The sequence below is a fragment of the Dromaius novaehollandiae genome, chromosome W (assembly GCF_036370855.1).
Source record: "Dromaius novaehollandiae isolate bDroNov1 chromosome W, bDroNov1.hap1, whole genome shotgun sequence".
NCBI lineage: Eukaryota > Metazoa > Chordata > Aves > Casuariiformes > Dromaiidae > Dromaius > Dromaius novaehollandiae.
In genome coordinates, this window is record NC_088130.1 from 29,526,458 (window position 1) to 29,550,483 (window position 24,026).

The 24,026-nt window shown below is 40.4% G+C and overlaps 1 protein-coding gene across 2 annotated transcripts in view; it reads right to left on the reverse strand.

The window, feature by feature from the left end:
• LOC112995231 (calcium/calmodulin-dependent protein kinase type IV) overlaps positions 1 to 21,381 on the reverse strand; it is a 173,770-nt gene extending 152,389 nt beyond the window's left edge. Inside the window, exons 1-2 of one of the 2 annotated variants that reach the window (XM_064500087.1) lie at positions 21,286 to 21,381; positions 20,709 to 20,934 (exon numbers count right to left, since the gene is read on the reverse strand). In XM_064500087.1, coding sequence (XP_064356157.1) covers positions 20,709 to 20,893 — 185 coding nt within the window. In that variant the 5' untranslated portion in view covers positions 20,894 to 20,934; positions 21,286 to 21,381. The remainder of the gene's footprint in view (positions 1 to 20,708; positions 20,935 to 21,285) is intronic. The other variant, XM_064500089.1, reaches the window with a different exon arrangement.
• Positions 21,382 to 24,026: the final 2,645 nt, after the last annotated feature.

A 24,026-nucleotide genomic window follows, 5' to 3' on the forward strand; every position in this document is an offset into this window, starting at 1 on the left:
TTACTGTAGAATAACAGGGAGATGAGAAAGAAAAGTCTATTTTTTAAGTACTATAATTCCAGTTAAGTATCTGCTTCTAACTAAAATCGCTGTGCCTATCCAGGAAATCATTTGAATGAACTCAAGAAAGCTTTCAAACTAACATTTTATCTCACTCACTGATGGTGAGGGAGGGAAAGGACAGGCTGAAGCCAGTTTTCAAAGAAGCTGAACTAATCACATTTAGCAAAGTTTATGTTACATGATGATGAATGTTATGCTACATTATGTTAATTTTGCTATGGCCCAAACTTTGCTCATGCCATTGTAGGCAAAATTTCTTGAACAGAAGCAAAGAAGGTGTTTTATTACAGAAGGGAACCTTTTGTAATTTTAAAATAAATCAGTTTTTATGTTAAATGAATTTAAAATTTAAAATAAATTTGCTTTCCTCCCTGATGATTATGACAGTCTGGTATGAAAAGCTCTCTCTCTGGGGATGAAAGTACTTTGCTATCCATACCTTTTCAGACTTAAATTTCAGAAAATAATAATGGTTCTAGTGGTAGATCAGCTCATAATACTTGGAGTAGGGGAGATCAGTGAAGAGCAATCATATTGGTCATCCTAATCTTGCCCAAGTTCAGTCCTATGAAACCCAGATGCAAAAGTCTGCATGGCCGATTAGTATTTTTCATCTTTCACTTTAGGCTTCAAGTTTATTTTAAGCAGCTTTGGTAGAGAGTCTGACACATGAGAGTCATATGAAAGAAAGGTACATTATCAGAATTCATTCTGCACTGGAGTTTGAATTCAAACCATTGCCAGGATGCCATACCACTATCTCATTCTAATTATATTGCAGGGCAAGTCCTGACACGACTGCCAATTCAAGATAGAGTCCTCTAGGAAGTCTGACACTACACAATAGACGAACACTTTCTGAATTAGGTGACGCTTGTTTTGTTTTCTAGTCTCCTCTTCAAATTTTTGAGGTCAATTCATTTTACATGAATAACTCTTCTTTTGGAGTGAATAAAAGTGTTCATTTCTGAATGACTGAGGGATCACATTAAAATGCATTGTTTCTCAGCAACAGAAAATTCTAACAAAATTCAAGGTTGCAGAAAAGGCAAAATCAGGCATAGTGGACTTCTGCAATTTTTTTAAACAACTGAAAGTGAGGAAGCAGTAATATTCCTGCAGTGGCCTTCCTCTGCACTGTCCAGCTCTACAGAACTGCAACATTGCAGCTGGGGTGCAAGCAACATTGCAGTAAAATTATTTATACGTAACAGCTCTACAGGGTGGGGGGGAATATGCTGTAAATAGTGTGTGCATATACGTGTATATAATGAGCATTTTCTGTATACATATGCTCAAGCACTGAAGGCCAGAGGATGTTTTGACTGTCTGTCAGATACGCCCACATTTTTAAGGTCAATACAGTTCATTTACATGAATAAATCTTCTTTCGGGTTATCCATTTACATTGCATGCATGCTGCTGTATGAGAGGCAATGAACTTTTTGTGACTCTTTTTCCTCAGTCTCAGTATCCCTAGAAATAATTTGTGGACACTAAGAAAGGAGGATTTTTCTTCTAGAGCACATTATTAAAAGGGGGGCCCTAAGAGGAAACACAAAAGCAGAGTTTGGCTGGAGAAAGATAAGAAATGGTCAAATAACCTCTGGCTACTACTAGACATTTACTAGCAATTATGTGCTACTGCACTGGACAGAAATTTAACATCTGTGAACAGAAGAGATGTGGAGTCAGCAAAATGCAAACATAAAAGGAGTTAATTAAACCCTCTTAAACATCTCTTCAGAACACCTCCATATCAGGTAAGAAAGGAATTACAGAGGGAAGCAGATGACAGTGCTGCAGGAATTTCTGAAATATCTCAGGTGTGGGAGAAAGCGCAGAAGATAGTCCAAGAGGCTGACGTGCGTGCTCCTTGGAGCTCAATGTACCTCCAGAGTCCTTCATCTGATCAGGCCCGGAGAAAGCCCTTTGAAGGAAAGGCAGGCATCTCCCAAAGGCTAGGACCAAGAGGGCTTGCACCAGACCAGTCCTCTAGGCAAATACTAAAACACTCCATCTACCAGCCCTAAGGGGACTCAGAGCTGTTACGACCTACAGCTTCAGGTACTTTTTGAAGACTTTAAAAAAAAAAAAATCAGAATGCTTCATTGTCCCTTGCCAGTATAAGCTGGGACCAACATTTCCAAAGGAAGAGAAGTCTTATATTAGGCTTCTAGATACATGTCATTCATTTCATTTCCAACAGTGCAAAGCCTCTGGTGGTTCCCACTGATGTGACATGGGAACCATGAAAGTCATTACACTTGAAAAACTGGCAAGTTACCTTCTCATCCCTGTAAGGAGTGTGGTATTTGCATGAATTGTAGTGAGTTTACAACTGCAATTCTTCAGTTATTAGGGACAATGCTAAGGAGTCTCGCACCATTAGTTTCAGTCAACACTTTCGGGTTCTGTTTTATTTTCAAGTAGTTAAACAACATTGAGGTTTTTTTCTACAACAAAAGTGATACTGTAATGCAAGGTCATAAATGACTACTGACAGAATGAAAGCTGACAGAAGGGACTAACATGCCAAACAGCTAGCAATCACAAACTATTGATTAGTAAACACTGAAACTCCCCTTCCACAGCTTAGCCAGGCTAAATGGTGGTAATTTAAGCATGAATTTTATTCTTCAGTAATGACAATATTTTCTTCCAGCCATTCAGGCGCACACACTTCTTTTATAAACTATACAAACAAATCGTTACCTGAATCATTTCCAGTACTACTGAAAAATAGATTTTATTCAAGACTTCTAATTCTTCTTCACCATTTTCTGTATCAAAAAATGTGCATTAACAGCAAATGCATTTTCTCACTCTATTAACTAAGAATTCAACTTCTATTCTTCAGCTTCCCAATCTGTTCTGTCCCTTGAGCAGTTCATCAAAAAGACAAATGAACTGATTAGCCACAGCATGGGGATGTAGAATAATTTCATGGAATCTCTGCATATCTTTAGTCATATTGATTTCTGCTTGGCTGAACTCGTAGGAACTAATGCCATATGAACAGACCTAAGAAGCAAAACCATTAACAACACGTAAAGACCCTCACCCTGCCCAAGCTGTGCTGAAGTGCACTGAAAGGAAGGGAAGATGAACAGGGTGGAATTGCACAAAGATGAACAGCTGTCATCTGTTTCTGCTACACTCTTCCCTCAAACCTGATACATACAGCCATTTGCCGCAAGTGGCAAGAGAGCCACCTTTTTTCTGTTTTCCACTGAGCAAAGATTTTCTGCTCTGGAGAAAATCTCTACAGCAATCTGCAGCACAGAACAGTCATAATACAGTGAAGAGCTGCTGCACCATAATTTTAAGATTTCCAAAAGTTATTTGACAAAGTCTCTCAGCACAGGCACTTAAGGAAGCCATAGAAAGAGGAAATGGATTAAGAGTTGGTTAAAAGATAGAAAACAGGGAAGGAATAAGTGTTCAGTCTTCTCAGCACACTGAGGTCATCAGTGAAGTTTGACACGGACCAGAGCTGGGCATGTCTGCTGCTCAACATATCTGTAAACAAGCTGTTACAGGAGCTGAGCAGAGAAACAAGGTGACAAAGCTTTTTGATCATCAAATTTATTCAGGATAGTAAGGTCCTGCCCAACTGAATACCTGCAGAAGGACTCTCTGAGAAGTGGTATTAAATGGCAGACAAAATTCAGTGTAAAAAATATAAAATGATGCATATGGGAAAGCACAATACTAATTTCACATACAAAAAAGACCAAGTTGCCTATTATCACAAGCTAAAAAATCTTGAAATCTAAGCAATAGTTCCATGAAACATCAGCTCGGTGCCCAATTGTAGTCAAAAGCAAAACAACTGCTACGAATTATTAAGCATTATATCCCTGTATAAATTTACTGTGTTACACCTTGAGTACTGCATGAAAATCTACATTACTATTCTGATGGAAGAAACAGAGCTGAAGTTTCAAATTTCTGAAGGCTGAGGGACTGCTCAGGGCAAGTATCTGTACACACTTGTCCTGTTCTTCTACTCCCTTCCTGGTATTTGCTTCTCGCTACAGCCGGAGACAGAGTATTAGCCTAAATGGACCTTTGATCTGACCCAGTGCAGTCATTCTTACATTATAAAGACTGAAATAGTTTAGCATTGCCAATTCAATTTAAACTTACACAGCAAACATGTATGCATGCATTACTCAATATATAGAAAAAGTGATTTTTACGTATTATTTTTTGAGATTTTGAAAGGCCAAAAGCTCTGAAAACATGCTTGGTGTGAATATTCACCAACTCTGTGAATATTCACCACCAAGGAGAGTACAAAATTTATCCATTCTGTTATTACAGAGTTGCTTCTTACTGAAAGGCAAATTTAAGTTTCCTTTAAACACCATTAAACATATATATATAGCGCACTACATACTCACTACTGATGAGCACAGCCTCCGTTTAGATATATTTTCTGCTACTCGAGACCATAACAGTGTAAAAGGGCACAACAACATGGGCCTCCAATGAGCTTTTGATTTCAATTCAAGGTAAGAATGTGACTAGAAGTCAGGTGATCCTTTACAGAAATCAACAGATCAATATTGAACCTGCTGATACCAACAAGCAGACCCTGAAAATCAATGCAGTTGTTCTGAATATAAGTTGGAAGAGCTCTCCTGAGTCATCAAAACAGTCTCCTGGTATCATGGGCAACCACGTCATACAGTCTCTTTCACAAAATGATCACATACCAATTTTAGCCCTTTTCTTGTCTCTGCTGCTCCTATTGAAAATGCTGTTACAGAACTGCAGACAGTTAGACATTTTCTTTTAAAATTACATTCTTACTGTAAGCATGACCAAGTAACCCCCACTGCTTCTTTGCATGGAGTAGTCCTTAAATTTAAGCAAATTATTCTACCTCACATGTTCTTATCCCTTTGATACACTGCTGGAGAACTATCACCTCCGCTCCCCAGCATCGCTTTGTTGAAGTAAAGAAACCCAGATCCTACACAGTAAGTCTGCACAAGTGTGACTTTGCTCTGCCCACACTGAGGTAGCTGTCATGAGCTAACTTCTACCCAGGAGCCACACCGCGGAGTTAACTTGGTGGTACGTCTAAGCCAGTGAACTCTAAGGAGAATCAGAGCAAAATGCTTCTGAACCAGAGCTAGCTCACACTCAGTCTGACTGAAGTATGGACAGACAAGCTGATATCTTTATAAACATATCCGTAGCATATGCCAGGAAGATAGGATTGACCATCTACTGCCCACTCTCTGGCAGTAAGAGTTCCCACCACGAGCTCGTCTTTCTCAGACACAGGTTTTAGAACCAAACACGGTATTCCAGAGAAACTTTGTAATTCAAAGCCTTGTACAGTGGCATTAATACTTCTTTACATACATTGTAAATACAATATTCCAGTTAATGTATTTATTCAGTTTTCAAATTGGTCACCTGAAGTATTGAGCTATTGTTATCTAAAATTTATTGTACTTCCATTGCCTCCCTACATAAGTCACTGAATTAAAATTCAGTAGGGCTCTAGCTGAACAAAAACTGCTTTGGGTGTCTTTCACACAATTTTTCAAATATCCACAAAACTACTTACGTTTGTCATCTCCATTAGAAACTAGGAGAGTTATCACAAATTTCTTAATATTCCCCATCTAATCAGCTTTAAAACAGTCACTAGTCCTTTAATTACTGGGATTATATTTTCAGATGATCAAATTTACAAATCAATTTAAATGGATTTTTTGTAACCCATAGATATATGAAGGGTGGCATTTTATTCCACAATTGCAGTCATTTTTCACAGCTGCAATTATTATTCTGGATAAAAGGTGATGACAAATCAGGATCTATATTTCATAGACCCATATAATTTTCAAGTGTGATTTAAAAACTTACTATTTTTCATTTTTGTTTCAGAGCATTGCTGGGGCTGAGTCTTTCTACATTCAAGAATCATTAAATTTATCATTTAGTCCACATTCCAAAAATGGGAGGAGGAAGATGGGATGCTGGTAGACATCTATCTGCATAATGAAATCTAATCCCTCACTTCCCCTGAAACATCAAAATTTCTGTCAGCTTTCTGACTAGCATAGCAATTATATTCTGTTTGGTACTCATCACAAAGAGAAAGGTGTAGAATACCCAATTGTCTCAGCCTGTGAAACTGCATCAATTAAATACAGTGAAGAATTCAGTATTTCTCCTCTTTGCATAATAGCCATTGAGACTGTTTTCTAAAGGAAGTACTAGGTGTGTGGGAGAGAGAGGTGGGAATAGCCCCAGACTTAGCCTTTAGAGCAAGGAGCCCCCAGAGAGGAGAAAAAAGCATGGATTTAATATATGGGCAATATTATAAGAACTCTGATTTTCACACAGTTTAAATTTAAGTGAGATAGCAGTATAGAGGGGAACAGTTTTGTAAAATGTTTGCTTTTAGCAGGGTACTCTTCCTCTCAGGGTATTTTGCCTGTGTAGCCTAACCTTCAAAACCTTGCCAGAAACATACTGCTCTTCTCTACTTCAGTGAATCTAGTTTGTTCTGACATATATGTTTGAACAGTGTCTCTTTCGTTTGTTAGACATCCTATTTAATGTTTTCATTAATGGCTTCAGCACAAACTTAAGACTGTGTTAATTAAATTTGCTGATGACAAAGGTGGGAGGCACTGGCGACACTGGAGAGGGCTGTAATATCAGAAAGGAAGAACTGTATTAGTCAAGGAACTGGAATAACACAAAAATAGGATAAAATTTAGCTGTATTAAATGCAAGGTCATGTATTACAGAGAAATAGGAACACTGCTATAAATTAGGAGTCTCATCAATCGCAAACAGGGAAGAAAAATGAAAAACATGCAGTTTAGGCAACAAACAAATAGACGGGTATAAGCTACTGAGGTAACAGCTGTGAGAAAGGCAAATTTGATCCTATCCCATTCAATAATGTTTATTTTCCTTATTAGGAAAGGCTGAGAATTTTATAACTGGAGCCATTTTTCAGTGGATAAATGCAGCTTCTGCAGCCTCGCTCTGTTCCAGTAGGAGAATATATCGTATGCAAGCTGCACCACTTTTGGTGCAGCATGTAAAATACAGTCCAAGTAGGGACCACAGACAGAAGGGGAAAACAGGAGAAGGAGGCAGCTGCATCAAAATTCTCATGAGACACCACGGCACAAGAAAGAAGCACGGTTTGTTCTTGAAAGTTGGTTGTTTTGATTCAAGAATGTCTTCAATCAACACTAAATTTAAAGTATCAAAGAGTTTGTAAATTTTAAGTCAAAATTGTTGAAAAATTCCATGCTGTAAAACTGTCCACTGTCCATATCATGTTGATACTTCAACTACTTATCCTAATTCAAAACAAAAACAAATGCTGAAACATTGAAATCTACCATGGAATGGAAATTCTGGAGATTCTCAGGTCTACCAATTCACTATTGTAGGGATGTGAATGTTTGCATAAAACAAACTTCAATATACATGACTCTTCAAGGTGAAATACGTTCTTTTGATGGCCACATGCCTTTGGGCATGAATAACAACTCTCGCTATCTGTTATCATGCTGTTTCATAAGTTCATGACAGCTGCGACTAGGGAGAAGAAAAACAATAAAATGGTCTTTTTAGATACTCAGAACAGTTAAAGTACATGGTTCATAAGAAAGCACCATGGAAAACTATTTAAACAGACTGTTTGGTAAATAGCAAATACAGCTGCTTTACAAAACATGGACTGACAGGAGAAAGACGCAAAGATCTGTTGGGCAATTTATTTACAAAATAAATTTCACTAGCTCCAATTTAGACTGTCATCTGCAAAAAAAAAGTATCTGGTATGATTATTTCCACCACAAAAGGTATTTAGTCTCATGTAAAGTCATGTAGAAAAAGAAGGTGAAGAGGTTAAAAAAAATGTTTAAATATATAAATTTTGCTAGAACAATAGAAATAGACTAATATAGCTCAAATCAACTGAAATTACTTTACAGAAATGTAAGCTATTGTCTTTCCACTAGCCAAGCTGAAGATTCAAAATGGTCAAAAAGATATTTTTCTGCTGAAGAGGAGGAGGAGGCGGCAGAGGAGGAGATGACCAAGGTTGTTGTGTCATTTGAAATAAATGATTCTCTGGAAATAGAAGCATATTCTCTTTATACCACTGCCAATCAAAGCAATTCTATGAGCAAGTTTTTATAGTAATGAATAAAATGCCTTTTTCACTCAGTTTTACTCCTGTTCCACCTACTTTTGAACACTTATGATATGAATTATGCATGGAGAGGAGGATTTGAATTTAAATACAAGAAATAATTTATCTCCATCTTTATTATGCTAGAGAAGGGTTTTGTCACTATGAGAGTCAGAGCAGAAAACATGCCAGTGAATTTTATGGTATCTTTTCACTGCAGATTTTCCAATTCACGTGGACCCTATCTGACAATGGATTACCGATTTTACTTAGCAGTCACAAATTATTAATTTCAACTACCAATCCAAATCTATTCTTGTTTGCAGTTGAGATATTCTTGAAGCAAGTTGCTGTGAAGGGAGAATCAGACCCAATAAATTTACTTGCCTTCTGCACCAAACAAAATGAATATTACTTTTATAGTGTCAAGTTTTATAGTGTCAAGGCACTGCACTAATATTACTGGTTCTAACAATATTTTGTCAAGACTACAGTAGAGTTCCTCTTTCAATTCAAATCAATTCTCTGCCAATTAGCTAACAGACCTGCAAATGGTGAATGACACACTCCATAAGCATTTGCAGTTTACACCATGCTGCAAAGAACTCCAAAAAAACAAGTTACCACGTTTGTTGATCTGAACACTGAAAACCTAAAGTCACTGAAAAAATTTAGCATTTTCTAACCAATCACCCATATCTACACCACGAAACTTCTGCTTCCCATTACAAAATCAACTTTGCAGCTTTTCTCTTTTTAATTTTAATAATCAGCCAGAAAAGCATGAAGGTCTGAAGGGAGTACAGAGGGATGGATCGTTCACTTCCCTTACAGCCCAAAAAGCAGGTGGCATCAAATGAAGCTAGCAGGTAAAACTTTCATGCACCTGTATCTTGCAGGTCTCCCTAAGCTCAGTTTATGATAATGACATTAAGAGTCCTCAATATCTTTTGTGTTCTAGTTTAGCTAATCATTATGGCACAATATGGAAAGCTGGCAAGCAAACGTTCACCACCAGGAAAACATGCAACTGCAGGGTATTGTATTGGTATAACAGAGCAGAACTGTGGTTTATTAACCTAGAAAATGTGCCAACAGGTATAAAAAAAATTCAGTACTAATCCATTACAAATTTATCTTGAGGCATCATAAGCCTCACTCTTATAAGGCACCCATTTTCTCTGCTAAAGTGTAAAGTTATTTAGTACCACTATGTAAAAAACAAACAAACAAACAAACATCATTTGCCGTAAGAATTGGAATCATTTCTGGCCCTACTCTCACCAGGTCACAATGTTATACAGGTGCAGAACACCTAACAAATCAGAAACAGCAAAGAGCATCTTGTATATTTAGATAATTTGAAAAGAACACTTGCTGAAGTTTGAATAAAATTCAAACAATCTTCCAAAAAGTATAAACACCTATGATGCTTCAATACCATGCTGATGTTGTATAAGTGATGTCCAGCTTTCCACAGAAGAGGCCTGAAGGTGCATTCTTTCAACAGGGCAAGACTTTTTTTTTCCAGCTAAACACAAAATAGAACAATAGCACAATATTCCTTGGTACTGGCAGTGTGCTTCTGTTAACTAGGATTATTTTAAGAGAAATCAATAAGAATACTATTTTGAAAGTATTTTAAGATAATATAAGACTTCTTATCCCATGGATATTCATTAACATTTTGCATGCCTTTTTTTTCCTAATTTTCATTCATTTGTGAGAGCAAAATTGTTCACTTAAAGTAATTTATTTAGATTAAATTGGAATCCCTGAATTTCATTTCTGAACCAATCCCAACTTCTTCACATGATTTGTTATCTACTAACGTCAGCAGTAATTCTTTTTTTTTTTTAATATGAACAAAGGTCAATAAGCAATTCATAATTTGTTGTGGCAGATCTGACTGACTGATCCCCTCAGTCACATCATGATGCTTTGCTACCTCATTAGAAAACATAAAATTTTTAAATCAAGATATTTGTAGAACATTTTGTTTATGCAGTAATCAGTCCTGCTAAAGTTCATAGAACAATCAGGATCATCTTCATGAATAAAAACACTGTCAACTGAGTATTTTAAGATGTAATATGATGGCAATGAACCTAGTAGATAGGACTATATGTTAAAGACAAAAAAACAAATAACAATACTGATAGATGTATGCTAACCAATATGTTGTCTGAATTCAGAAGAAACTGTATGAATACTTGCAAAAAGGAAGAATTATTGAGATTGGGGAGGAAAACCTCCGGTTTTGAATGCTGCCTCTTCCTTAAACCTGAGCAGCTGCTTTTTTTCCACAAAGCCTGGAGAGGGGCCACAGGAGAGATGCCTCACATTTCTAGTGGCGAGAGTTTGGGGGAAAGGAGTATGGAGATGACGCCAGTTCTGAGGTAAAATTGTAATTCTGGCATCTCATCTGTGGCATACAGATGCTCACAGTGAGGTATGCGTCTGAGTGGAGAACAGACATTTGTTCTAGGATTTAAATTTTGATGTTGTTACTTTTGAGGCTGTGCATCATGAATCTTGGGCTTGTTTCACCACTGTTTTATCCCAAAAAGGCAATGATAAGTAGATAGTAAACTGTCGAAGGACAACATGTTTTATAAACTTTTTTCCTCAAATGGGCTCACATTTTACTTATCTCTTAATTGAAGTTTTGTGGATCTTGAATTCCAGCAGGGATAGTTACACATGTGAAAAGCAGACAACATACGAGCTACAGTATCAAGTTGTACAGACAAATATTTTACTTGTGTTTCGAAATTAACATACAATTCTGACCATATAATTTGGTGGTTCATGCCAAATAATTTCTTTCCTATTATCCCCTGGCAGAGGAAGCTCAAGGAGAACATATAATCTGCTTGCTATGAACTGAATGGTCCCTTCCAAGGTCGCATCGTTTTACTGTCTCCTAGCTTGAGAATTACTTTACAAGGAAAGCAACACTACCTCACAAATCTATTCTCAGAGCAACAGATATAATATTGAGGGTCCTTCCCTCAACAGTTATTGAGTTTTAAGTGATAGCCACCAGTGACAGTAACTACCGTTTTTGCTTTCATTCTATCACAAAAATGTACATTTGCAATATGTTTTGGTATAGTATATCATCATGACTCCATCTTTCCATTTTAAAAATTATATAGCCTAAGAAATCGAGGCTATATAACGCAATGTGTTTATCAAACATCCTGCACTTGAAATTGGTCTCAGATTTCTCATTCTCAATGAACTTTCCTATTGCATCATGCTAACAAATCTTAAAAACCACGACCACCCACAAAATGAAAAGGAGACACAACCACCACTTTCCTACATTGCCCAGTAAACCTTAGGGGAAATGGTATTCTGCCCGGAAGATGTATAGCCTTCAGTACTGCTCCAAAGTGTTCTTCTGGGCGAGAGACCATTCTGGACAGAACCTTCCCTACTAAGCCATGTTAAAATTAAATATGAATTTGGCTTCGAAAGCAGATCTTATTCCCTAGGTATCAAAGAGCTGGGCAAGTTTCACAAGCAACGATTTAGAGTCTTGGAATGGAGAAAAGGAGAAGTATCCTTTTCTTGCCTTGTTCAAATAAGTTTCTAAAGGCTTAAGTAGTAACATGGAGAGACTCATGGAAAACACATCCTTTGCACTTTTGCCAAAAGAAAGGTCACTCTGAAAAGACCTTTCGTAATGCTGAGGTAGAAGAGTAAGGTGAAGGTGACAACATAAAGACCACATGCTTCCACTGCACAAAAATACCTAAATTCAATTATTAATAAATAATCTCTGTCTTAGATTTCACAGAGCTACTAGCTCAGAGTCCAAAGAACAAGGAAGCAAAGTTATTTATGAAGAGTTCAGTTCTTAAAGCAGCAACCAGTAAGTTAAAATGTATTTTCTGGTGATTACTGACTGGCTGAAGATGCTGACAATGCAAGGCCGTATAAAGGATCATTAACAACAAATGGAAGAGTATTTTCAGGGTATCAACAGCTATTTGCAAAAGCTGTCATTCTTATTTATTTTTTAAAATGGGGTAGAAAGGGAAAATATATATATCACATTAGACAAAGCAAAACCCAAAAGCAGCACCACCTTTTGGAAATAAATTGCACACTTGACTACCCTTACTCAAAATGAGCATCCCTGTACTACAAAAAAAAATATATTCCTTGTGAAATTAATGGCTATTCAGATAGAGGTCTGCTTATTATGAAGAAAAGAAGCAGAACTGATAAGAATTCCTAAATTAAGAAGTCAATAGCAAATATGCAAATTTATATGTTTAAATTCTGCCTCATTGTGCAGGCACAATGGAATATACATTAGTTCTTCCATGCATTCTTAACTCCTACTTATGGTTCATAAGTATTGTATATACATAGATGAAAATAACATTCAAGTCTTTGCACTTTTTTCCACAGAACATTTAGTGTCTGCAATTTGCTTTTTAAAAGCCAGACCAACCTTCTAGCTAACAGAATACCACAGAAAAATATCATTTGGGTTTGCTGTGGTAAAGCCAGTTCAATTCATTGGACTATACACAAAGCTAGAGCTGAGGATGCCTAGTTTTTATTTCCTGAATGACCTTTTCAGATAACATTCAGGCAGATAAAATTTCCCTGATTGTCCTTCAATCACTGGAGAGGATAATTAGGCTCCCCTAGCAAGCACTTAAATTTCCACAGATGGGGAGTGTGTCACAGCAAATAGTGAATATTCTTTCACTGACCACCAGTCATAATTTGTGGTGTTATCAAATATGAGCATTTTCTGTGTAAGCAACCATTTAAACATCTGCTACTGGTAGAATTCTGCCTATTTTTTCATGCAATTGTGTTCATTACAATCCCTTACACAATACCATGCATACTTGCACACACGCACACCCCTACAGAGAGGCAGTGGAATGAACATATATTTACTTCTCATACCACGAGGCTTCAGTAAATTTACCCGCCCTCCATATACAATCACAGAAGCTTATTACACAGTTGCACTTACGGAAATGCTTTCAACCGAGCTTGAAAATACTTACTCGGTTTCATATGTACTCTTCCTGTATCAAGCTAAAAGGAACAATTTCGTCACATTCAACTCCTTGCAGACTACTGCAATGTTATTCAAATAAGAGATTTCTTGTGTTAATGCAACTGATATCACAGGTTTCAACTCCTAAAAGCTCAAACTTTTTCAGTATTTATCTCAAGAGCTATTCTTTTGCTCCATGCAAATTTGCTCCAAGAAATGCAGTTTTTCAAATTAAAAAAAGTTAACCAAAACCAACTGCAAAATGCATAATGGTTGACAGAAGTAATACCTTTAGAATAAAGAAATAACCATTCTCTAATGTCACATTTTTCATTATTAATAGCTCCTCTTTAAATGCTTGCAAGCTGTGAAAATTATACAAAATGATCACCTTTTCATTCCAGCTATTCAAAGCTACCCCAGCACTCATTTAATAGGGGAAAAAAAAAAGGTAAAGGTTCAATTTATTGACAGAACAATACATTCAGTACACAGACTAATAAGGATACAGAGATAACACGATACTCTGCAAGCATTACTCCTTCACTGCCTATTCTTACTCCTAAATTTTCATTTGTATAATATATATTTACTGTAGCTTACAAGTTAATTAAAACTTGAGCAGACAGACATTGACCTGAGCATTAGGTTGAATGTGTGACATTGTAAGCATCCTATTATCATCTTGCAGATTAACTACAGCTAGATTCAAATATAAGATCACTAGGATATACAGGCTCAGTACGCATAAGCAAATACTGCAGTGCAATAGGAACGCACCCGCAGAACAGATGGTGTCAGTGAGCCAGTATCAACATATAAGGTTTTTGCAAGTTTTATTTCAGATTAGCTCTAATCTGGTCCTGTGAAGTGAACGTTCACAAGATGTTAGAGTGGATCAGGTGTGCACCTGAACTGCATCTTCCGACTGAGTTTCATTTAGCCTGCTCTGTGCACTCGAAGATTGCTCCCTGATGCAAAGCAAAGCACAGTAAGAAGGTATTCACATTTAAAAAACTCTCACTCCTGATCCGAATTAAAACTTCAGTGTAGATGCACCCATAAATTACCTTTTAAAAATAGATACGGTGTAATACAATGTTACAAATAAAATCACAATGCTTCTGTAATTGAAAACATGTAAATGCATGCCCTTACCAGTAATCTATTTTGGTTCCTATGTAGAAGAAAAAACACTTGATTCAAGTAAACCATTTCTGATCTAATACAGCTAAGACTTAGATAAGGTATTACCGACAGTACTAAAAAAAAATAAAAATAAAAAAATTATCTGTTTATTTACAGAGGTAGCAGGACAGTTTCTTCCATAAAAAAGAACCATTAGCACATATCTGAAAGGAAATGACTACTGTGGCGTTAGATTCTGTTGTGACTGTCCGCAACGGTTGATATCTAAACTCCTTTGTCCACAGAAGACCGAATCAACAAACCTCTTTTCTACCAGTTATATAATGGCCATGAAGCAATGCCTCAATCTCAGTATTAACATGAATCAGATAAACATAAGCCATTGTGAAAAATGCATATTCTGGCATGTGTTTTTTGAGCCGCAGGGATGCAGGTGTCGAGTTTGCAGTTCAATGCAAAACTCCTGGCTGCAATGGAACAAGCGTTTTGCCACAAACCCCAACTGTAAAGGAATTTAAACAACTATCTGAAAAATCTTAAATACCTTCTATGATGAAAATAAGAATGAAACAACAAATATGCTAACAAATGCTCCAAAAAAGCCTCCTTCTTTCTTAATTAAGAAAATGCACATGCAGAGTTAATTTCTAGGCAACTAAGTGTTCAGCATAGGTGTCTGGAAGATATACTCAATAACACAATCCTCCATGGCAAGATTCAGAGTACCTACCTTAAAAGCCCATCTCTCTCCACAATTAGAGAGCCTCAAGTGAAATAGTATGTCTACTCTCATTTCCTATTTACAGAATGGTAGAGGAAAATATCTTCACTTGCCTTTTCCAACACCTAGTTTTTCAGCTCTGAATAAACCAGTTGTTGAACTGAACCAAATGGAAATGAAGAAAATACTCTCCCTGCACTGAGTAAAGAAGCTTTAGTTGTCAAAAGCTTGGTTATTACACTGACAAGTTCTGGTTCCTAGTATCCAAGCCAGGAATTTGATCCAGAACAGTGGGCTGAGAAGCTATACAGTTTGCACAGAAAACATTCACTGCTTAGTATTAATTTTTATTTATGACTCTCTGTAGAAGGACATGCATTTGAATGAGGAGTGACATGGAGATCCCCTCATAGGTGGGTGCCCTACTTACCAAACTCTCTCTCTGATGTCCTCTTTCTGACTAAATGAACATTGAATTGCCTTCTCATAACAGCACAGATTCAACAGAAGGAGCAAAGAACATGCTTACCATAGAGGAGCCTGTGGCCAAATATTTAGGACATTTTTTCCAGGCGAAAGATGAGATGAACAACACTCCTTCCAGCAGAAAAGGGAACTGAAAATCTTCACCTAGACCTATGCCAGGCAGTGCAATAAAGGAAGGAGACAGGTGGACTATGTCCACCTACCACCATATGCTTTGGCCAACCCCCACAAGGGCACCATGCCCCCTATGACTCCCATCTTCCTACTTCAAGCAAAGATCCAACGTACCAAAAACAGTCCCAAATGAGGCCTCAGATCCATCCCTTCATCCACCTTCCTGCTGATCAGCTGATGGGGAACTGTCCGCACAAAAACATTTACTGCCTCTCTGCAGGAGTGAGCTGACAAGGTAAGGAGCAAGTAGCAGTTGGTGACACTACACAACCTGGAGGATAGACAAACCTACACAGGCAGTTACTGTTCAAAGATAATTCTGCATGTGGAATCACTTGCCTCAGTTCAGCTAAGCACCCCACACTCACATTTAGACATCTAACACACTATGTACTGTCAGCAGCACGTATGTAGCTGCTTGGGAAATCCTGAGGCCCAGCATTAAAAATCACAAACATACAAGTAAATGCTGTGTTGAAGAAGGGAGTGACCTACTTTAAATGCACCACAGAGCAAAATGAACAAGTGATTTTCAAAGTAAACATGGCAAACAGTCTGTATAACAAATGATTCTTTAGATATACAGTTAAGAAAAAAAGGCCCTTAATTTTCTTTTAAATATGGAGGAATGGAAGGAAATCTGACATACTTGCAAAGTAAAAAGTTTGAACTTTAAAGCCTAACATGCAAAACCAATCCATTTCTATAAGACGACATTTATAAGAAACAGTTACCTGATTTCATCTACTGTTACCATTAAGAAGTAAATGCTACTATGACAGCACTTGTAAATAGGATTGGCAGGGTAAGAAATGTTAGGCTGCATACCAAGACTGCAAGTTCAAACCACACTTCAGATTCAAACTCTCTGCATTAAGAACTCCTCAAGGAGAGGAACCACCTATGATTCAGCTCACACTGTCCATTCAAGGTAAGTCCCAAGCATCTTTCAGTTTCAGGTCCTCAACAAGGACTGCACAGTTGAAAGATTGGTCCAGGAAGGAAAAAGTAACCCTTTAAGATCCTGCTGATCATCCTCATACAAAGAAAAATGCCTGTAGCCTTTCCTGTTTTTTTATTTTATTTTTGGAATGGAAAGAAAACTCTAAGGATTTGGTAGGAAATATCTCCAGTTGCTCTTTAACATTTAATAGATCCGCAATATGCCTACAATAATTACTTTAGAGAGTTTCAACTCAAATCATTCCATCTTTTGGCAGAGTTAGGCATGAAATACTGCATGCTAAGTAAAGCATTAATTAAAATTCCAGCAAAGAGAAAGTTCTTTTTTGTGATGTTGCCAAGCATCAAAAAAATTATTACTGAATTTCCTCCCCACCTCAAAATGTCACTATACTAATCTTTACTTTAGAAACTCCGTACCAAATGATATAGAGTAAGTTATATAAGGATAACAAAAGGTCTTAAGCTTTACGGAATATTTAAGTTTAGTACCTAATATTATTTAAATCCTTTCTCGAGACAGTGTGAAAAATAAGCTTTTAGTTGAAATTCACTCAGAAAAAGATTCAAAAATTCACAACTCGCCAATGCTGCCACCTTCAGAGAAATAGCAAATACAGTTAGTAAAACAAAGATGACCAAAATTTCACCTTCACAGCATTCTGAACTCCTGTTATATGGCACACACAAAACCCATCCAGTCAGAAATGGACTCAAAGGAAGGTGAGTTAGCCAAGCGTTCAGTAAAGCATAAAAACAGCTGCACTAGGTCAGATTAGAAGTCTGTCTAGCCCAGAATACTGTCTCTAACAGTGGCCAAACCCAGATGTCTCAATACAAGAACAGAGCAAACCTACAGCAATACTGTCAAAGGATATTCTCATAACATTCAACAATTTCTAGTTCAAGAATTAGTATCTTTGTATTTTATCAGTCTTGATGGATTTCCTCAAGGTGAACTTGCCCAGTTGCCCCTTGAACCCATGTAAGCTTCTGGCATCCCTAATATACAGTAGCCAGCAGTTCCACCACTTTGTACAGTTCCACACAGTACAAAAAAAATACAAAGTCTTATCTCCTGTTGCTCATTTTTGAACTTGCTAGCTTCACTTGATGCCCTGTAGATCACACATCAAAAAAGACAAAGCAGACAGACACTCCTAACCAGGTGTCCTGTGCCTCGCATGACTTCACAGATCTCTGTCTCAATCCCCCTATAGGATTCACCAGGAAAGGAAAACTAACCAGACTAACATTTTATTTGGGGGATTTTTGAGCACTAGTGTGCAGTGAGTTGATGTTTTCATAGACCTGCAAATTATAACTGTAAAGATTCAAACAGATTTCACTCTTTTATGTGAAACATAGGGCTTCTCCCCCACCCCTATGTGCATTTATTCACCTAAACTGAATTTCACCTGCTGTTTAAATGCCCATTCAGTGTAACAAGGCAATTCTTCATGGGCAACATTGTCTTTAAAACCCTCAGCAATTTAGTAAGATCAGCAAATTTCACTGTTCAACAATTCTACTTTCGAGAACGTTGAGTAGCATGGACCCCTGTACCGATCCCTGTGAAACTCCACTGTTGAAAACTGTTTACTGCTAGCCAAGCTTTTAGACATTTCATTTTGCTAGAAGACCTTTCCTCTCTTCCTGGCACCTCAGCTGGTCATACAAACAAGAATTACTGACTATAATGGTTCAGGGATCTGGCAGACATGCTTTGCAGAAAGGGCACTCCTTCCAACAGGAACTCCCATACAACAGCTGTCCATATACAGGTCTTTGCAGCCTTACAAAAGACATCTTCCAATCCCTGTACTTGTTAAATATATTTTAGGATAATGCTTCCTGTTGTTTCCTTTAGCGTTATTTAGACTTCTTGCATCTTTTCAGCCTCATTCATAGATTTTCACCACCAACTTAGGCAAGGAGTATTTATTACAGAGGTACTCATAGTCATCTCCAAAATTAAAAGGTTAGAGCCAAGGTTACCAAGACAAAAAAAAACACAGAATGCAGTTTCATATGATACTTATTAACTAAAAATGATTGTTGGATCTTTCTGTTAGATATGCTAAGACATATCAGAGCTATGAGAGGGAACCTGAAATACGCAGCAGCACCCTGAATGCTGGCTCAGAAGGGATCTCAAAGTGTGAGCCTTGGGAGCTGAGGACCAAGATCTCACTGCCATTCCCTTTAGTGCAATCTCCCCTCTGAGGTCTCCTCTCCCCCCTCCCTACCCCAGGGTCTTTGTTCAAGATGGTTCTTATTTCCTATCTTCTTTCTGCTTTTGTTTTTAATCTGATTTCCTAGTTCTACCCAATAGCAGCACAGACTCAGTGACTAGCATCTCTACACTAGCTGGGTGTGGTTCTCTCTCAAACTCAAAGCTTTTGTCAGGGTTTCAGCATCTTCTACTGTCTCATCTTGCAAGGTGGAATATCCCACTATACTCCAGCTTTCATTAACTTTTCCTACCCCATGCAGGGGAGTATACATTTTAAAGCCCTTTCCCAGGCTATGCAATAAATACATCATGTATCATCAACACAGACTGTAAATTCAACCTACAGTCACTAGCATAAATGCTGAACAGGATTATAGAGAGACCACACATAACACAGCATTAACACAGGTGACAGAGTTGATATCAACTGTTTTTGTTCAGCAGTACACACTTTTGTGCCAATTTTGGACATTATACTGACCAGACAGTATTTCCTGCATTACACTGTTTGTATGTCTTTGTAGGTGTACACTGAAGTAAAGCATCAATGTAGTAAGGGTACATAAATCTATGCTTATTTAAATCTGACTAACACAAGTGGCAATAGCAGCAAAGAGACAGTAACAGATGCTTGAGACCTAGCCAGCAAACCAAGATTGATCCTACTGTATTTCTACAGCCTTTCCTGCCCCTACAGTACGGCAAGCACAGGTATGCTTTGTAGCAACATCTTTCACTGCACATGTCCTTTCTGCAAAAATACTGTACCAAGGCAACCATGTTATTACCTGCAAATTTCTCACTATCATCTAGGATTCTGACAATCTATTGTTGTTAAAATTAACAACTGCTATTATTAACTTTGCTATCTGTAGAGTCATCTATCGCAAGACCCTTGATAAAGCTTTACTTACCTACTTTTTCTTTTTATGTGCTATTTTCTACCCACAAATTCAATATGAACCAACCATTATATTTAGAGAGCAAAAACTACATGTTAGATATAGGTAAAGGCATTTTATACTGGGTTTCAGTTTGAAAATAAAAAAAAAAACAAACCAAAAACACTTGGGACCTTTAAGCTACCAGGCAGAAGCATCAGTGCAAAATTCATGAATGAAGCTGTGCCAATTCACTCGTTTACACTGCACTCCAGCGAAAAGACACTGTTTGGAGAGGCCTGTCCATGCAAGGGTATCTTCAGCAGGGGTTTTGTCAGTGCAGGGTCTAAAGGTGCTGATACCGAGAGAGCGATAAAAGGTCTTATATAGAGTAAAGCTGTGAATTAGCAACATTTTAGTGCTATCAAAGAATGCTTAACATTCAGCTGATACAGTACGCGGTCTAGAGCCTGCAGATATACAGGCAGCCCGACTACAGTAAGGCTGCTCACGCGGACAGGCATTTACCCAGACGGGCTGATACCTTCTCTTAGAAAAATCGCTATTTCTTTGGGGGACTGGCAAAGCTTGCGCCCTACGAGGAATTACTTCCCATGGAAATCTGGAAGACACGCACGCCGTAAAAGCGGCACGCTGGTCCGGTGCCGCTCGCACGAACCAAAGTTTTGTCGCTCCCGACATCGGGATGCGGCCGCAACGGGGCAGCGACCGCGACCCCGGCCCCGCACGGCCCCGGCGGGTCGTCCCCCCCCTACCCCCCCGGCATCCCCGGCGCGGCCGCTCACCGTCCCAGCTCGGACTCCAACTCGAAGTAGTGGGCCAGCGTGTCCTTGTTGGAGCCGTCGATCCAGTAGTCGGGAGCGGCGGCAGCGGCGCGGCCGGCGGCCGAGGAGCCGGAGGACGAGGCGGAGGAGGAGGCGGAGGAGGAGGAGGAGGAGGAGGAGGAGGAAGGCATGGTGACTTTCAGCATCTCGGGACGCCTGCCGGGGGCTGCCCCCTCCTCCGCACCGGCTGCGGGAAGCAGAGCGACAAGGCGGCTGGCGGCGGCGGCACCTCACCTCCCTCCCCTCCTCTTCCTCCTCCCCCCGCCGCGCCGGAGCAGCGGCGGCTCCCCCAGCCCGGAGCGGCGGCGGCGGCGTCTGACGGGGCGGCCACGCAGCTGCCGGCGGGGGGCGGCGGCCCTGCGGCGCCCGGGGCCGCTCTGAGGGGGCCGCTCCGCCGCGCCGAGACCGGGGGCCGCCGCCGCCATGGCAGCGCTGCCCCGGCCCACCGGCCGCCTCCGCGCCCCGCGCCGCCGCCGCCGCCTCCCCCGGGCCCTAGCGCGCGGCCCTGCCCGTCCCGCCGCCCCGCGCCGCTACCCACCTCGGCAGGCGGCTCCTCCGCCGAGGCCCGCCGGGAGCGGCGGCGCGGGGGCGGCCGGCGCTGCGCCCCCGCCGCCAGCCCGCGGCCCCGGGGGGGGCGGAGCGGGGCGGGGCGCGGCGGGGAGGAGAGGGGAGGGGAGGGGCGGCGCGGCGCGAGCCCCGCGGCGGGCGCCCCGCACGTGCGCCCGGCCCCGCCCCGCCCCGGGCCGCCGCCCCCTCACGCGGCCCCGGGGGGCTCCTCGCTATGACGTCACAAGGCAGCGAGCTGCTGCTGCGCCCCGACGGCGACGCCCGCCGCGCGCCCCGGGCAGGGCGGGGCGGGGCTCAGGGGCAGCTCTGCGGCGCGGTGCCCCAGCGGGGCGCCTGGCCCCCCCTCCCCCACAGGCGGGCGCGGCCTCCGCGGCTCCCCGCGGCGCCTGTTCCGGGGTGGGGCCGGGACTCCGGGTGCGGCGCGGGGGAAGAGACTGACAAGGCTCAGGTGCACTGACCAACCCAGGGAACGCCCCAAAAAATAGCTCCGCTGCCCCCCACAGCACTAAAAGCAGCTATAAATAAATAAAACTGCCATACTGCAATGGCACTCTTGGCAGGTTCGGAAGTCTGCAGGTATAACATGCATGCAAGCATCATAAAGTATATTGTATCCCTGACTGTAAAACTCTCAGCCAGAGGTGTCTACTAAGGGCAGTTATTGCTGGTGTAGCACTGAAATAAAACAGCGGCAGCTGTGTGTGCCTCGCACGCACAGTAGTACGCCAGATCAGGCCTACTCACAGCCTCCCCGTGCTATTACACCCGCTCTCCCTGCCACGCGAGCACAGGCAGGAGGTAAAATGCACCACGTACAAGTCGGCAGCACAAGCGACAGACCTCTTGCCCTCTAATTTTCAACCACGACCCACTAGCCTGTTTTTGAATACTGTATGCCTTGTTCACATCAAGCACACAATCCCGTTCAGCGTTTTGTCAGTTCAGGTGTATCAACGTTTCCCAAGCTGTTTTGTATTCCCCCACAAACCAGTCCGCCTCTTCTTGCTGTCCAGCTTCCTTACGGTACCCAGGGGCAGGTGTCTCGACTCTGAATCTCTAATGCCTCAAAGACATAAAAAAAAAAGCCCCTCTCTGCTCAACCAGATGATAGAAGGAAGATCTACTAATTTAGTCTTTGCTAATGGTAGCGAAGGATAAAAGAGATAAATGAGATAGATAAAAGAGGAATAATGCTTTTTCCTCAAGTTTACTTTTTTGCTGTTTTTAAATTAAAATGTAGATTCCCATCATGATTTAAGATTTTATCATTTTCAAATTCAAATTAGAGAGTCACAGAAAAAGTAACCCAAAGTCCCATTATGCAAACCAAGTTCTATGCAAACCACTGGCAGAGATGCTAACTTCCCTTTACACAGCGTTTGCGCCCAGAGCACCTACCACTACAGCGTTAAGCTCAGCCCCAGAGCAGCAGACAAGCAGCCTTTTCAGCTCTTGTCCGTGCCTCCTCTCAACGCTCCAGCTCGCTCTGCCTCTTCTGGTGAGTGTGGAAGTTTTCTTCTCAGGGCTTCTGTTGCTAGGTGACATTTTCCCTCCTTCCTTATGGCACCTTCTGACAGCATCTCCTGGGAGAAGAAATGGCCACCAATCATTAAAAACACAAACGCACGCACAATGGCCAACCAGCACATTTAGAAGACAGTGGTATTTCACATCTTATTTTTGTTTAGTCAGATATCCAACATATTCTGTAACCCAAAAAGTACATATATTCCCACTCTTTCACAGTTGTTTTGGTAAGATCATGTTTATCCAGATACCTATAATCAGATTCTAATCTCAAATGTTTTAGACAGACTTATTACAGGCTTTTATCTGCTCCTCGCTATGTGACATAGCGCCAGCAGATTTTTTTGTACTGGGCCACTGATATGTGTTTGACTGTCCCTTAAAACCCTGCCTCAAAGTGGGCTGGATCACACCGTGCTGACAACCTAGTTCTTTAAGACTGACTGGCACCTCATTCTCCAGAAGCTCCACTTGCCTGAAAAATTAAAACAACAATAGCCACGCATGTCCATGTGAAATCAAAGAAAATCTTCCAGTTGCACATTGCACATAATCAGCACGTGAATGCCTCTCTGACTCTCCAGAGAGCCAAAGGCAGTACTGGAAATGGGTGCTGCTCCGCTCGTATCTGATCTATGTTAACAATGTATTCGCACTGTCATTGTTGGACACGAGACTGAGCTACTGATAAAACTTCATCTGAAAACAGAAAGGTTCATAGTAGAAATGCATTTGTGACATACTGTGAGTGAAATTTTATCTTGGAGCCACATTTTATCTTGGAGCCACATACCATAATTTTCTTGCTATCAAACCCAGGTTACAAACTCAGAGGTAAAAGGTAGGTTCAAGGAGGCATCCAACTCTTGCAAATGAAGCAATTTTTATGAACACAAAAACACATGCAAGAGATGTCCAACCTCCAGCCCCTCTCCTGCCACCCATAAATTTAAACCCAGAGCAGGGAGTTCATCTGCTGTGTTGGTGGAGATGGGATCAGTAATCTTTCCGCCCTAGCGGCTGCAGTTCCATTTCATGAATGCTCTTTTCCTTTTATACCATCATCACCTCATCAGGTATATACAGTCCACACTTTCTAGGATTTCTGTCAAAAACAAATCCAGGATGAGAACCTTGTAAGCTTAGCTTCTGACCTTTCCATACAATTCTAGCAGTCAGGACCTT